This window comes from Spermophilus citellus (assembly GCF_964194105.1).
Source record: "Spermophilus citellus genome assembly, chromosome: 7".
Taxonomy (NCBI): domain Eukaryota; kingdom Metazoa; phylum Chordata; class Mammalia; order Rodentia; family Sciuridae; genus Spermophilus; species Spermophilus citellus.
In genome coordinates, this window is record NC_138188.1 from 29,623,840 (window position 1) to 29,640,854 (window position 17,015).

The 17,015-nt window shown below is 38.8% G+C and overlaps 1 protein-coding gene across 1 annotated transcript in view; it reads right to left on the reverse strand.

Annotated features, from left to right (window-relative positions):
* The window catches only part of CPNE4 (copine 4), a 450,966-nt gene that overhangs the window by 55,548 nt on the left and 378,403 nt on the right, over nucleotides 1-17,015 (reverse strand). Inside the window, exon 8 of the mRNA XM_081301802.1 lies at nucleotides 628-726. Coding sequence (XP_081157928.1) covers nucleotides 628-726 — 99 coding nt within the window. The remainder of the gene's footprint in view (nucleotides 1-627; nucleotides 727-17,015) is intronic.

Below are 17,015 nucleotides of genomic sequence, written 5' to 3' on the forward strand. Positions count from 1 at the left end.
AATAGTAAAATTAATGAACTAGTTGAAAACCCGGTGCCTGTAATGAAAGTTTGGAGAATTCAAATAATTTCTTCAAAGCACTGAATGTGATGCCACCAAGTTATGGAAATGTAGTATCAAAAAAAAAAAAAAAGAAAGAAAAGAAAAGAAAGAAAAAAATAATACCACTAAGAAACTAAGAGCTGGTATTTTGGAAGAGGAGGCTATGGAACAGGTGCTCTGCTAGTGTATAATGTGGACTGTTATATTTAATCATCACAAAAGTCTATAATATAGATTATAATATAGATATAATTATCACCCTCAGTTTTTTGGGTAAGAATGAGGCACAGAGAAATTAAGTCACTTTTCCAAGACTACCAACCTAAAGGAAATGAGAAATTCTGTCATTCAACCTGTCTATCTTACGGGATGGAGAAAATGTATCCTTCAAGGGCAGTGTCTTGACCAAGGTCACACAGTGCTTTAGGTTGGGCTAGGTCTAGACTCAACCTCTACCACAGTCCCTTTTCATCAGACTTACTCATACTTAGATGCTTAGTCTCTGGCAGTTTAATTTGCAGCTGAGTGCTAAGGAAACATCCCAGAGGGTGTCTGGGGCAGCACCCCAGGTGGTTTGCCAGGTACCTGTTTCCCCTCCATTGCTCCTCTCATCTCCTTGAATGTCGAGGTAAATTCTCCAATGAAGTCATGCTTGCCATTGGAGTCCCAGTCCCAGACTATGCACTGCAAAAGACAGAAGAGTTATTCTTCTTATTATTTTTAAATTAAGAATGTTTCCACAACAACTGAAGGCAGTGTGAACTTTATGAGGAAGAGCAGATGAAAGACATTTGTTTTCCAACAAAAGCTCAGCAGTCTGGCGTTGCAGCATGTAAGATGTAGTATTTTTTTTTTTTTTTTTTTTTTAGATTCCACAGTGTTTTACTTGGTCTTTTGTTCCTACACTCTCCAAACAGTTCTACGAGGCAGCAGCATCTACAATAATTTGTCCATTTTTTTCAGGTAGGTCAGGAAGACACAAAGGAGAAAAGTGACTTGTTAAAAGGTCCATCTGGTGAATGAAAACCCAGGACTTGAAGGCAGGTGTCCTGCCTTAATTCTGGTGCTCTTCCCCATCATAGACAGTCCCTGGTTTATAGCTGGAGTTGGATGCCTGAGCCCAAATCTTTTGCTTTCACAATGAGACCTTCTGTTAGTAATATGAATGGGGCCATGATGATCACGTTTTTCTCTTTCTGTACTTTTTTTTTTGTCTGATGATAAAAGAGAATTGCCAACAAAAATAAATAAAAAGGAAAAACAGTGAAGCCTTTAATTGTACCCACAAGAAAAATGGATCAAAGTTGGGGACCAATAAGCCATGTTGGTAAATATCACGCATCCATTTCATACAAGCTGCAATTGTTCACTTCTAACAAGAGGGCTCCTCCTAACTCTGTTAAGGCTTAATCCTGGGGGTCCAAGCAACGCTTTGTAGAGTGACTAGATCAAATCAGCAGCGATCCCTCTGCTTGGCCTAGGTGAAGAGAAAAGTCCCTATTTTTTTTTTTTTTTTGAAGGGTAGTGGCTGGACTAAAGTCTCAAGCACTTAGACATCACTTTTATATTTTAAGCCAATGCTGTGCAGCAAAGAAATCTCAGACTTCAAATAGGATAAAGGCAGCCTGTGGGAACTTTAACTTAGACGCTTCCCCCAGGACATCAGGGTTCAAAGAGGCAGCCTTGTCTTTTCTCAAGAATGCATCTCCTATTGTCCAGTCTGCCTGAAAAATCTGACTGGTAACCTGTTCCCATATCATGTGGGATGCCCCACAGATCCACAATGGAATCTGTTCATAATGAAACAAATTTTCCACTAAAGCTATTTCTCATTTATTGATTGCTCATTTATTTTCTGCAACAGTGAATTGTACCAATACCCATCCCATGGGTACAAACAACAAACTGGGCATCCTTCCCAATATTCCTCTTTCCCCTCACTCTCACACATTGGGTCCTCTCCATTCTATCTCCTAAATATTGTTGACTGCAGCCTTCTCTTCCTAATCTGTGTTACTACAATATGTTCCCGGTCTCTTTGCCTCCCTTGGAACTTCTCTGTCTACAATCCACTGATTATATTAATTACCTGCTTCAAATAAAAATGAAGATAAGCTAATAAGTCTTCAAAGGTATATCATGGTCTGGCTCCCTCAATATTCCCAAATTTACTCTTTGGGAGTAAATAATAATCCATGTTTATAATATTTTTTAAAATATGAGGTTAGTTGGAATTAAACACATTTGCTAAGACTTTTTTTCTTTTTCTTAAAGAGAAACTAATTTCTTAGCCATTTCTCTCTCTTTAAATGTAGAGAATTTGTTAGATAATTTTTTTTAAAGAAACAATTAATAAAATAAGCCCTTTGATGATGAAAGAATGCATTAGAATAGATCAGCATGGAAGAGGTAAAGGGGGACTAAATTGCTCTGCTAAAAAGAAGTAATGGCCAAGTTGAGTGTTTTCTTTGGTAACTAGAGACACAGAGGTGAGATACAGGGGTGAGGTTAAGAAGAAATTAGGGCAGGTTTCATCAGAGGGCCAATGATAGACTACTGTAGTTTGGATCTTAAATGTGCCCCAAAGGTCCAATGATCCCCAGCCTGTGGCGCTCTTGGGGGGTGGGTGGGTAGAACTTTTAGAAGGTAGAGCCCCATAGAAGAAAGTTAGGTCATTGTGGGCAGGCCTTTGAAGGGAATATACAGACCTGGGCTCCTCTAATTCCTCTCTCTTTGCTCTGGGCCTCCATCAGTTAAACAGACCTTCACTACTATGTGCTCCTGTCCTGGTATGCTGCCTTGTCATAGGCCTAGAAGTAATGGGATAACTGATCCTGGATGAAAGTTTCAAAACTGTGAGCCAAAATAAATCTTTCCTCTTACAAAGTTGATTATCTCAGGTATTTTGTCACAGTAATAGAAAGTTGACTGATACAGAGATTCAGCATTGGGATGGGAGGAGGTGAGAGATGGGTAAGAAACGCAATGTGGCTTTGGTAGGAATTGTGAGAGCCTCTTTTGAATTCAAGGTACAATGAAGTTCCACCTTTCTTTCCAGTGGACAGTGGAACAAATCGATGATCTGGTCATTTGGCAAAGTGCTCAGGATATGCACCATAAGTATACCCTCCTTACTGACTGACACTCAGACATTATGTGGAGCAAGAAACACAATAAAGCTTGCTGCGCCTGGACAGAGAAAGAAGGATGCTTTCTAAGATCTTTTCCTTTTAAGTCTCATAATGTTGCTCCAAGTAAATCCAGCCTGCAGAATGCTTGAGGGTGACACTCAGGGACTTACTCTTTTACAAAGGAAAAGGCAAAGGAGGCAGATGCAAGTAAGAGAAAAAAAAGCAGAAGCAGCCTTTTAAAAACATTCCCCTGCATCGTCAAAGAGAGTAGTAGTCTTCTTCTTTAGGGGAAGGGGCAGAAACCATATGGAACTCCTTCTTGGCCCTTTCTTAGATTCTCCACCATGCTTGGGTTAGTTCCCTTCCCTTCTTCATCTGTCAGGATGTTTGTAATGTGATGGGGAAGAAAGGAAGTGACCACCCAACCTCCCTGAGCTGGAGGATGAGTTGTGCTTGACACGTCTCCCACTAGGTCTTTCCAACCAGGGACCACAGCTTACTCAGACCTTGCTTCTTCCATCAGCTGGTACTGCTCAGGATGGAAGTTGCAGAATTTCATTTTGACCTTTCTCAGAAGGGATCCCAAAGGAAGGAAGACATGGTGAAACAGACAAATAAAAACACTTTTTTCCCCCTTTCTCCCTACCATGAGGCTAGTTTCTGACAGCTCTGATGAGGCTGACAACAGAAGAATGCATCGTGGCAGAAAGAAAACAGATCAACCACTCTGTAGAAAAACTGAGACAGAGGCATAGTACCTGGTGTGAATCCATAAGGAGGCCTTGACATATCTGTGAGAGCTCAGCATCTCACAGCTACCCACAAACCAGAAAGCCTTCCCAAGTTCTTACATCTCACAAAGGAGTTTATTAACAGAATTTTAAAATGTCTAAGCTTGACAGACGGTCCAGTTAACCGCCTCAAAGAAAACCCATGGCAGAGACATGACTTTTGCAAGTTCACCCAGGACAGTAGGGACAAAAACCTAGGTCTCCGGCCTCCCTGACTTCACCAGTACTACACAAAAATTGTAATAAAAAACAGATAGTGCTTACTATGTGCCAGACAGTATTCTGATCTCTTTAGACATATCAAAGCTGAATATCTTCACACAGGAAAATGAAATAGAACATGTATCTCACCTTAAAACAGAAATCAACTCATCCTGGATCAGAGACTTACTCCTAAGACATGGAACTATACAACTCTAAGAAAACATAGGGGAAGATCTTGTCATTGATCTTGGCAATGATTTCTTGGATATGACAATAAAAGCATAGATAACAAAAGCAAAGGAAGGCAAGTAGAACAACATCAAACTTAAAAGCTTCTGCACAGCAAAGGAAGTAGCCAACAGAATGAAAAAAACAACCTATTAAATAGGAGGAAATATTTGCAAACCATAGATCTCCTAAACGGTTCACTTCCTGAAGAACTCCTACAACTGAATAGCAGCACAAGGAAACAGGCAAATAACTTGATTTTAAAATGGGCAAAGAATTTGAATATGTATTTCTCCAAAGAACAAATGGTCAATAGGCACATAAAAGATGTTTAGAGTCATTAATAATCAAGGAAATGCAAATTAAACTACAATGAGATATCACCTCATACTTGTTGGGGTAGTTATTTACACACACACACACACACACACACACACACACACACATGATAATAAGTGTTGATGAGGATGCAGAGAAATTGGAACCTTGTTGGTGGGAGTGTAAAATTATGCACAGTTAGTTATGAAAAACAATTGTGGAGTCCCCCCTCCGCAAAAAAAAAATTGAAACAGAAATACCATATGATCCAGCAATCCTGAGTTTACTGCTGAGTTTATATCCAAAAGAGCTGAAATAAGGTTCTTGAAGGGATAGCTAATAGCCAAGATATGCTACTCAGTCATTCATACATCTGTCAATGGATATCAAGATTATCAAAACATAATCTTGATATCCATTGACAGATGAATGAATGACTAAAGAAAACATGGCATATACATAAAAAGGAATATTATTCAGCCTTAAAAAGATGGGAAGACCGTCATTTTTGATATCATGGATAAAACTGGAGGACATTATGTTAAGTGAAATAAGCCAGGCACAGGACAAATAACATGTGATTCCTCTCACATGAGATATTATAATAGACAAACTCATAAAAGCAGAGAGTACAATAGTGGTTATCAGGAGCTGGGGATGGGGAATTGGTGAGTTGTTGTTCAGTGGGTGCAAAGTTTTGTTATGATAGATGAATAAATTCCAGAGAGCTAATGTACAACATAGTGCCTATACTTCACAGTACAGTAGTGTAGATGTCACATCATTAAGTGGGTAGATCTCATGCTCTTTTTACTATACAAAGCAACAACAATACCACTCCCCTCCCCCCCCCCAAAAAAAAATTAAAAGGATACAAGAAAGCTTTGGAAAGTCTCTGGGCCTGATTATGGTGATGGTGTCATGATTGTTTACCTGTATTCACTCTCACCAAATTGTGCGTATTAAATACATTCAGTTATTTACATATCAACTAAGCCTCAATAGAGATGTGTAAAAAAATAGATTTTCTTGAATAGTCCAGGTGGACTGGATACATGCAATTGGTCCTCTCATGATGATACGCCAACATTTATTGAACACTTACTTTGTCCCAGGCACTGTTCCAAGCCCTTGAGATGCTCTGACTCATTTGGTCTTCATAATACCCCTACCACTCAGGCACTATTGTTATCATCTCCCCTTTAACAGATGAGGAAATGGAGTGACAGGGAGTTTAATTAACTACTGCTGTCATAGAATATTCAGGGAATTTAAAGTGCAAATGATTTTGACTTCAGAGTCCTAGGGTTGGAATCAGGTCCAGTTTGTGTTGGGAAGATATGAGCTGCCCAAGTTGTGATCATAAAACGACATAGCTGCTGCCATCACTGCAGAATTCTACTAAAGGGCAACTATTCTTCTTGGTTTAAAACCATTTTTTTAAACATTGCAGCTTGACACTGGTCCAAGTAAAATAGGAATCTGTCAAATGTCTCCAAGCTCCCTAGTAAAATACCATCCCCTCAGCTCTCTTTGCAGCCTGTTTACATTGGCTTTGACATATCTTCAATTACACAGCAACAATTGGTTTATGATTCTATATCTACAACTTGAAAAAATTTATGAGAAATGAATTTTTAAAAAAAATCAGGATTTATCACAGTTCTTGGGTGCAAGAAAGAACTTGGATACATGTTTGATCGATAAATTTTGGATGAAAGGCCTTTCTCCATTCAGTTGAAGGCCGTTCTCTGAGATTTGGCCCCATCTCCATGAAGATACAAAGGAAAGGGAAGGTATCGTGATAATCTGGTTGATTATTCTTAAAGGAGGCAAACATATAAGGCAAAATAATAAAGCCACTGAAGGTCACTTATCTCAAAACACGAAGCTAGCAAAAGTTGAATCAGGCTGTGCACCTGGCTTAATTTCTTTACATTTGGGGCCCTTTCCATTATAGTGCTTGGCTTCACGACTTACTTCTGCCACATATCTTTCTAGTGGAAGGTCTTTTTCTTTTTACTTTTTCTTAAAAAAATGACCAACTCATTCAAGGATATTTGACCTCTCCCAGGGTATGAATACAGAATTTTACATTTTAAAATTTCTCTGCAATAACAGGTACTTCTAAAAATTGTTCAGGGTGAGTAATCTAGAAAGAGCCTTACTGGACTCATTTAAAGGAAGAATTGCAAATCCAGAATATCAAAATTAGATGCAAACAGGGTCAGTAATGTGAGAACCAAACTATGTCTCAATATTTCTCTGTGTAGATCAGACTTCTAACTGTACCTTTTGGGAAATCAAGAGATATCCTATCATTTTTATGGAGTTGTTAGGCAAAAAGATACAATCTTATTTCTGCTTATTATTAGGGATTTGTGAGAATTTCATCCATTATTTAGTATTTAGGATGACTTCTTCTTTTTTTTTTTTTTTGCAAAAATTCAAGGATAACCTTTGACACAAAATTTAATGGTTTACATAGGACTATAAATAACTGAAAAGAATATCTAATATCTGTATCATGGTAGAGGGGCAGACTCTGAAAAATTCTATAGGAATTTATGTAGGAAATTATGTGGGATCTGAATGAAGAGGAGAGTTTCTCAATTAAAATTTTATAGTTAGGGCTGGGGATGTGGCTCAAGCGGTAGCGCGCTCGTCTGGCATGCATGCGGCCCGGTTCGATCCTCAGCACCACATACAAACAAAGATGTTGTGTCCGCCAAATACTAAAAAATAAATATTAAAAAAATTCTCTCTCTCCCTCTCTCTCACTGTCTCTCACTCTCTCTTTAAAAAAAAAAAATTATAGTTAGAGCAGCAGAAATGGCAGGAAGGCTGGGGACTCAGTCATGTCTGTCTCTGGGATTTGCCTTCGCTGGACTGGTGGACAGGACTGCTAGAAACCTCTCTATGTAAAGGCCTCAGGGTCTTCTTCAGGACTCATCCCAATATGATCAAGCTGAGGAGATGGGTACTTGAACAAAGAATTGGAGGCTAGTGCGGAGAGACAAGGCTGTGTAGAGTCTGGTGACAATCACTCAGGTTTGTTCCCAGGCTCTGCCCCCTGGGCTTATGTCTCAGTTATAGAAAGAGGGATAGAAATAAAAAGGCAGCTTTAAAGATAATTTTTTTCACAAAATATCAGGAATAGAAGGGGAGCCTTTGATGCACCTAGAGCACAGAATGCAAGTTTGAGCATCTTAAGGACTGAGGTGCATCTCCATGCAGCAGGAGTGTTGCTTAGAGACTGAAGATGAAAAAGAGGTGGGTGCAGCAGCATCAGGGATGTCTGCAAGTTTCACAGGGCATGGGTGTTCACACACAAAGGTATCCATGCAGCAAGGCAGCAGCATCAGAGTAAATGGTGCTGAAATTATTGGAATTCAGTTAGCATGACTTCTATGGGCTTACAAGTTAATGCTTCATGTGAGTTTCTGATACAATGAAAGTGGGGAGGAACCCTCAGCTGGCTTCAAATGCAGTAGGAGTAGGAGACAAAGCACCAGGTGAGGGGCATGGGCCATGCCACAAAGTAGCTTAAGTGATTTTTGAATGATCATAAGTTTAAAAAAAAACTTGAATTTTTTACAGAAACAATGGAAGGTTTGACTTTTTTAGAGTGGAGTTGGAAAGTCCTGCTTCAGTAGATGAGGCAATACCAAGTAGCTTGCGGTTCAACCATTAGCCTTTGTTTTAAGGGTCATACTAAATATTATGTATGCTACTATGTTTTAATTCAAGGGCAGACCCACAGGTGAGTTTGTGTACAGATATCCATCACCCATTTTCCCTTCCTGGATTGCTCTCACTGGCTGCTCCCTGCCTCAAGAGGAAGCATGGAACATGGAAGGCATGAAATTTCAAAAATGTGGGGGAACGCTCTGTGCTATCATGGGGTTTAGCCACCTTCCTTATTAGCAACATGCATCCAGACCAGTGAAGCTTCCTGCAGTCCTGAAACTCAGATCATGTATGCCGTGAAAGGGGCAACATATTGAAGGATGAGCTCCTTTTACAGACTAGGGGCAGCACCCTTTACTTTATAGCTTGCTCTTGGCTGTGGAATTTGCTACTTAAAAAAGAAATTCTGCTCTCAATTTTAAGCTTTGCCTTTATCTCACTACATTTTCATTAATGGGACAAAACCTCCCTTACCAAATTTGGAGAACTGGTTAAAGATGTCAGCCCCTCCAGAAGAGGGAATATTTTTATGGCAAGAGGGAACTCAGTAGTGGTCTGGTATGGTGGAAATAGCAGCACTCTGAGTCATTCCGAATTGCACTCAAACCTCCGTTTCACCAAATAACTGTGTAATCATCCCCAACTCACTTTGCCTTTGTCTACCCAGTTTATTCATCTCTAGGGTGGGGAAGATATTCTTTTCTACTAACCAGGATTAGTCACACACCCACATACACACATGCACACATACAGATCTTATCAGCTACAATGGACTAAGAATTGTCCATTTATCCCCAAAAGGGATAAAAAAAATAAATAAAAGAACTTAGCTGCTTCCCTTAAGATGCTCATGATAGAGTGCAAGAGATAGATATGCAAATAAATAAGCGTGATGCAGAGTGGAAATAGCAAAAATGGAAGGTTGCATCAAGGGTGATCTGGGAGTATTCGCCATAGATAGTCAAGGAATGCTTGCAAGAGCAAATAAGAAAATAGCACCTGGTAAATGGAATATGCAAATAAAACATTTCTTCTCCTATTTACACAGAAGAACAAATGACTAATATCAGATCCTCTCCTGAGCATAATGTAAGAACAGATAAGAACAGAAGGGCATGCTGGGTGCCCCAAGGGACAATTGAATTATGCAGACGTACCTTCTCTTCTCTCTTTTTTACATGTGAGCCTCCACAGAACTGGAATATAATTTTCCCAGTTGAGTCTCTCCTCTCCCCTATGATTATGTGCCCCAGAGACGATGCAAGCATCCCAAAGCTCCCTTATGGTGGCATATGTCTGTAATTCCAGCAGCTGAGGCAGGAGGATTAAAGTTCAAAGCCAGCCTCAGCAACTTAGCCAGGCCCTAAGCAACTTAGTGAGACCCTGTCTTAAAATTTAAAGTAAAAATATGTAAAAGGGATGAGGGCTGGGGATGTGACTCAGTGGTTAAGGGCTTCTGGGTATCAAAAAAAAAAAAAAAAAAGAAAGAAAGAAAGAAAGAAAGAAAAAAAAAGAAAGAAATGTTATGGAGAGACAAGCACAGACCTGGGAAGACTCAGACTAAAATCCCTATGAGATCTTTGATGTTAACAAACTGTGAGTCCTTGGGCAGGTTATTGACCCTCTCTGGACTTGAGCCTTCATCTGAAAATGACTAGCTTTCATTGGAGAAATAGTAATCAAAATGTTGTTGCTTAGAAATTTAGCATGCCTAAGGAAAGCTTGTTAAATTTTAGCTTTCCAGGCCCGAATTCAGATATTCTGATTCAATTGATTGATGGGTAACAAGAATTTGCCTTTAATAAAAGTTATTTATCCCATTCTTGTGGTTGAACATGATGTGGATTACACTAGTCTTGTGTTCATATACAAGCATAGGAAAGTTATGTCCGATTCATTCTATTGTCTTTCCTATTCCCATCTGTCCTTTCTTCCCTTCATTCTCCCGTGTCTAATCCAATGAACCTCTATACTTCCCCTCCCTACCTTCCCTTTCTGTGTGTTAGCACCCACATATCATTTGATATATCAAAATAACCCTACTTTCATGTATATCTAAAAACAACAAATTAAAAAATGTTATTTATTTATTTATTTTTAAGAATTTTCTTTTGAAATAAGAAATTTGCTAGTTCGAGTGCATGTGGTCTCTAGACACATTGAGAAACACTGGATGGAAAATCTAGGCTTCCGTGGTCTGTGACTATGATGGTAGTAATAACAATTACATCCTGGCTCACAAGGTCTTCTTCTACACAGTAAAAATCAGACACAAAACAATATTCAAGGGGCGATGCTGGCTACTTAATGATCATTTAATTAGTATTGCTGTAAGTAGGCAGACAAAATCCTGAAATGTTACACTCAGGAAAGCCAGACTGGCAGGTGCCCAGGAGGGAAGCGCTATGGGTGTGAGAGTTTTATTTTGCTAGTTCACACTTCCGTGCTTTTCTGGATTGCAGCCAAGCTTGGAGCTATTCCACAGTGAAGTGTGTCACTCTTGGAAGCTTTCCTTGGAGATTTACGGCCTTGGAAGACTTGGTTAGTTCAGATAAGCTTCAAAGCCTCCCAAATGCTTGTCCAAACCTTTTTAACTTCATACCTTGCTACTCTTTAGGAAGATTGAAATTCCTATGGTGGTGTGGGCAGAGTGAGGAGGTAGGTCTTGACAGTTACTTATGCCTCAAGCTTTCAAGGAAAGCTCTATCTTTCATTATCAGAGTCACTCTGCACTGGTTCATCCTGTACTGTGCTTTTCTACCAAATTTGCAGTTGTGTGAGACCTAACTGAAAACCTGATATTTGATCTGGGGACTGACGGATGGACTGAGAAGACATTCTTGTCTGAAATGCAAATGTGAATATGATCCTTGGTTATTTCATAGATAATCAATAATATGAATCAGTCTAGTTGGCTGTTGGGATCTGATGCAGGCTGCTTTGAACATCTGAGGAAGCACAGCCATGAGGAGGTTATCTCCTTCATCCAACTCTCTCCTTCTCCATCTCTCTGTCTTTATCCATGTCTCCACCTCTCTGTGTATTTCCTTGATATACTTAGATAAATTTGATCTGTAGTAGGAAGCAGAAAAAAATATTGTGAATCTCCTCTCCTACACGTTTTGTTTTTTTTCCATCCATTATTAAGCCTTTATTGAATACCTACATTGTGTTAGTAAATGAGCTACAGGAACCTAGAGGAACAAAGGTACCTAAGTATAATACATAGAGCAATAAAGACAAAGATAGGAAAGATAGATGGATTAATCTTTACTTGTAAAAGCTTACAGTCCGTTGGTGAAATCAGACATTAATTATTAAGAAAAAATTAAAATTAAAGTGAGTGCATAATAGAGACCCAATAAGCATTGTTTTGATAAATGAATGAGTGAATAAAACCAAAGTTTAAAGGAAACTTTGATGCAAGAGTCTTGGAGGGTTTCCCACAAATGCTAAGTAATAAATCTCTCCAAATATTTTGGAGCCTTGGTAGGATCTGATATAGAAATCCCTATTTTATTTAGAATTTTGGTGAGATTATAACCTTATAATCTTGAGCTCTTAAGTTCTACAGCTCAAGAACCTGGGACACAGTGTCCCCAATGTGTGTTGTGGCATGAAATAGAAGTCTGTCAACATCTCATGTTAGAAAGATTCAGGGAAGACAGGCATTTTGGAGAAAACCATCTCAGTATTCTGAGTTGCACCAACAATTGTTCTGCATAATCCTCAAAGGGAGAAGTGTTGGTTTCAGAATGGCCACTACCTTGTGAAGGCAAGATTTCTCACTTTCCATGGGCTCAATATTATCTCATCCAGAGATAGAAAGGATAGATCCAATAGTCTTCAGGTTCTTGTCCTATTCTTAAAATGATTGAAAAAATCACATGCCTTCCATTCCCTTCCCTAGTGACATTCCCACCTGGCAGCAGGATCATAATCAACTGGGCATCACCATTGAGTCACACTTTTTATTAATAGATCCACACACTCTTAGATCCCTACTCTCCTGTCATTGATTTCATGCTGGGTGGTGAGACACACTAAGGTAAATTCTACTAGAAGGCCATTTCTAAAATTATCTTATTTCATTTCCACTTAAAATAGATCTCCAATAGGCATTGGTCTTTCCTCTGGAAATATATATTTTTTTAAACATCAGAAATTTATTGGTTGCTCAAAACATTACATTGATCTTGACATATCATATATCATACATTTGTTTCAAATGGGGTATGAATTCTTGTTATTTTTTAGTGCTGAGTAATATTCCATTATGTATATGTGCCACATTTTTTTATCCATTCATCTATTGAAGGGCATCTAGGTTGGTTCCACAGTCTAGCTATTGTGAATTGTGCTGCTATGAACACTGATGATGCTGTATCACTGTAGTATGCTCTTTTTAGGTCTTTTGGGAATAGTCCGAGAAGGGGAATAGCTGGGTCAAATGGTGGTTCCATTCCCAGCTTTCCCAGGAATCTCCATACTGATTTCCAAATTGGTCACACCAGTTTGCAGTCCCACCAGCAATGCACAAGTGTACACTTTTCTCCACATCCTCGCCAGCACTTGTTGTTGTTTGACTTCATAATTGCTGCCTTTCTTACTGGGGTGACATGGTACCTTAGAGTGGTTTTAATTTGCATTTCTCTGATTGCTAGAGATGGTGAGCATTTTTTCATGTACTTGTTGATTGATTGTATATCCTCCTCTGAGAAGTGTCTGTTCAGGTCCTTGGCCCATTTGTTGACTGGGTTATTTGTTTTCTTATTGTCTAATTTTTTGAGTTCTTTGTATACTCTGGAGATTAGAGCTCTATCTGAAGTGTGAGAGGTAAAAATTTGTTCCCAGGATGTAGGCTCCCTATTTACCTCTCTTATTTTTTTTTTTTTTTTAATTTTTAACATTTTATTTTTTAGTTCTCGGCGGACACAACATCTTTGTTTGTATGTGGTGCTGAGGATCGAACCTGGGCCGCACGCATGCCAGGCGAGCGCGCTACCACTTGAGCCACATCCCCAGCCCTTATTGTTTCTCTTGCTGAGAAAAAACCTTTTAGTTTGAGTAAGTCCCATTTGTTGATTCTTGATTTTAACTCTTGAGCTACAGGTGTCCTATTAAGGAATTTGGAGCCCGCCCCCATAAGGTAGAGATTAGAGCCAACTTTTTCTTCTATTAGACGCAGAGTTTCTGGTTTGATTCCTAGCTTCTTAATCCATTTTGAGTTAACTTTTGTGCCTGGTGAGAGACAGGGATTCAATTTCATTTTGTTGCATATGGATTTCCAGTTCTCCCAGCACCATTTGTTGAAGATGCTATCCTTCCTCCATTGCATGCTTTTATCACCTTTGTCTAATGTAAGATAGTTGTAATTTTGTGGATTGGTTTCTGTGTCCTCTATTCTGTACCATTGGTCTACTGAAATATTGAATTAAACTTTTAAAACTGCAAAATCTGTTTTGATATGAGAGAAAGATTTCCTAACCCTATTGGAAAAAAGGTGAACTATCATTAAATGATGAGCACTTAGCAAACGTCCTTTGACCAACTGAATGGGGATGAAGTGTGTAATGAAGGATCCCAGTCTTGGAGGTTAGAGATCATAACTCCCCAGCTGCCTCGTAAGTTATCCTGTATAGGTGATAGCTGATACATAAGTTCCATTTGTCCCCTCAACTCTCTATTGCTAATACAGTCAGTGTTTGAATTATTTCTATGCCAAGAAATCATTGGCTAAGTCCTCTAAGTATCTCATTTAATCCTCATGTCAAACCTGTGAGGTAGGGTTTTGAAAGAAATCAAAGTTGGAAGTCCAAGGATATTAAGTAACTTTCCTGAGGTTGTCAGAAAGTGGTAAAATTGAGATTAGAACTTTGATCTCTGAAGAGATTCTGTGCTTGTCTGTGTACCACATTGTCTACTTATTCATCATTAAATAAACTTATATTGAGTATCTACTTTATATAACTTTCTGGAAATTAATTGCATGATAGTTGAGACAGATACTATTGTACTATTGTTTTTCTAAAAAAATATTTCTTAGTTGTAGATGGACACAATATCTTTATTTATTTATCTTTATGTGGTGCTGCGGATCTAACTCGGTGCCTCACCCGTGCTAGTCGAGTGCTTTACCACTGAGCCACAACCCCAGCCCCTGCACCATGTTTTTGTGAAGTTAATCCACTCCAATATTTACCAAGCCCCAGAGCACTGTACAAAATTTCTTGGATGGATTAATTGTCTACAGGCAATTCAGAGATGCAAAATATTTTAATCAGAGGACAGGCATAATCAGATAGCAATTTAGGAAAGGTCATTCCAGTTGTTAAGTAGGGTTGAATAAGTGGAAGAGGGGAGTTGAAATCCAGTGAGGGCGTTAGGTAAATCTGTGACCCTGAAAAGATGATCAAAGTATTAAGAAAGTGGAAATTATAGATCTGGATCCCCAAGGTAATACTGGGGTTGAGAGAGAAGAAAGGGAAGAAGAAGAAACTGAGTATTACCCTCAAAATTCTGGCTTGGGAAATCATAGGAAGGATGGATTTGAGGGCCAAGGGTTAGATTAGAACTTGGCCATGAAGAGTTCCAATTTCTTGACCTCTAATAAATACCCGCGTTCTCTGAACCATTGACAGGCAATCATTATTTCTTCCAGCAAAATGCCTATGAAGGAAAAAGAGTTTGAAGACTGGAAAAGAACAGATGACTGTGTCTGTATGGCTTAATAAGCCTGGAAACCACAAGCTGGCAATGTGGGATTAATTTGCAGCCAGAAGGAAATTTTGATACAGTCATGTGTGTTTCTAACATAAGCTCATCTATTTGCTTCTTTTGGTATTGCCTGATGTGCCCATCGTAGGTATTCAGGGCTTAGGGTTGTCTAAAAAAGGGAGAAAATCAGAACCTAAAAGCATGGGGGAAATTAGCCACTCTTAACCAATCACGCAACCACATAAAACAGTTTTGCTTCTGCATTCCTAGATATTCAGGAGGCTGAGACAGGAGTATGGCAAATTAAAGGCCAGCCTCAGCAACTTAGGGAGACCATGTCTCAAAATAAAAAAAAAAGAGCTAGGGATCTAGCCCAGTGGTAAAACACCCTTGGGTTTGATCCCCGGTAACCTCCGCCACACACACTAAAACACTGTTGTCATATACAAGCCAACAGTAGATGTTCAAATCAGAGAGACCATCCATCCATCCAACTATCCATCAACAATATAAAAGAAACTTAGGCATTCGGATAAGATTCATAAAAATTGCTCGAGACCCTGCTGTATCACTATAATTGATCTTGGTCCTCGCTCTATTCTAGAATCTATATTTCCTTGGCTTTCTTGGGCTGGATGGTTAGCTTATCTTGGAGCACATTAGCATCTGACCTTTGAAGTTCAGGACTTTTTAGTGCCTTCCTAATTCCTGGGATTCTATCACTTATAGCCTTTTTTTAAAATTACATCTGACTCAAGTCTGGATTCTGGCTCCTTACTCAGAAATTGACTTCTGACTTGAGTCTTATGTAGACTTATTCTAGCCATTTTCTAAATAACTAGAAGCCAAGTCTAGGATAATCCAATATTTTGTTTTTTAAAAAGTTTTTTTTGGGGGGGAGGGATGGGTGTCTCTGTTACTAGCAGCTACTTCTTTTTTTTTTCCCTGTATCACTTAGCTTTTCTGCTTACATTGAGCCGTTCAGCACCAACCTCACTGTTATGATGCTTATTTATCTAATATGACAAAAACAGTTTGAGAAAACCAAAAATTGACCCTAAGGTGTTAGCCAAAAATTGACAGTGACACTTTACTTTTTTTTTTTTTTTTAAAAAGCAATTTTCCTCTTCTAAACAATAAATACGATGGTCAGATTTCTGGGTAGAACGAAGAACTCAACTCTGTGAGTGAGTCAGGAAGACATCCCCTTCTTTCCATCCAGATGGAGTGAGACACACATTTGCAAGATGGACAAGCAGAGAGTTCAGATTTTGACAGTGTTAAGCAGGATCACTGACCTATCTTATCAGGCTTATTACCCAAGTAATTGGACTTTCCTTCTCATTCAATTTCCATGACTGGACAGACCAATAGCTTTATTTATCATTGGGGAGATGAAAGAGATCTTTTTTTTTTAACCTGGAAGTGTAAATCCATTCATTCACTGATGGGAATGGACCTCCTTGTAACAGCCTCATCAATAACTATTTTGGGAAGCCAGCAAAAGTACTGGCATCTAATTAAACATTTATTCTGACTGTCATAACATTCAACATATTTTCAAAGGTGGTTTTTGGATCGATGAACCCAAGGTTCCATCTAAATTTTATTCTGCACATCAAGGTTATCATTTGCAACACCAAAGATCAAAATTTATTAATCCAAATGGCAGCAAAATATTTTAAAAGTTCACTTCACAGAGCATTAGTTCTATGGTTTATTTTATAGAACACCGGTTCTATGGGAAGTTAGTAGGCATTAATGAAAAAATAAGAAGTAGATCCTCAAATAAGTTTGGGTTACCCTGGGATAATAGAAGTCAAACCATTTTCTCTAATTGCAGGGACTCCTTATAAGATATTCTGAAATGCTAATGTTCAGGGCACAAAGGTGA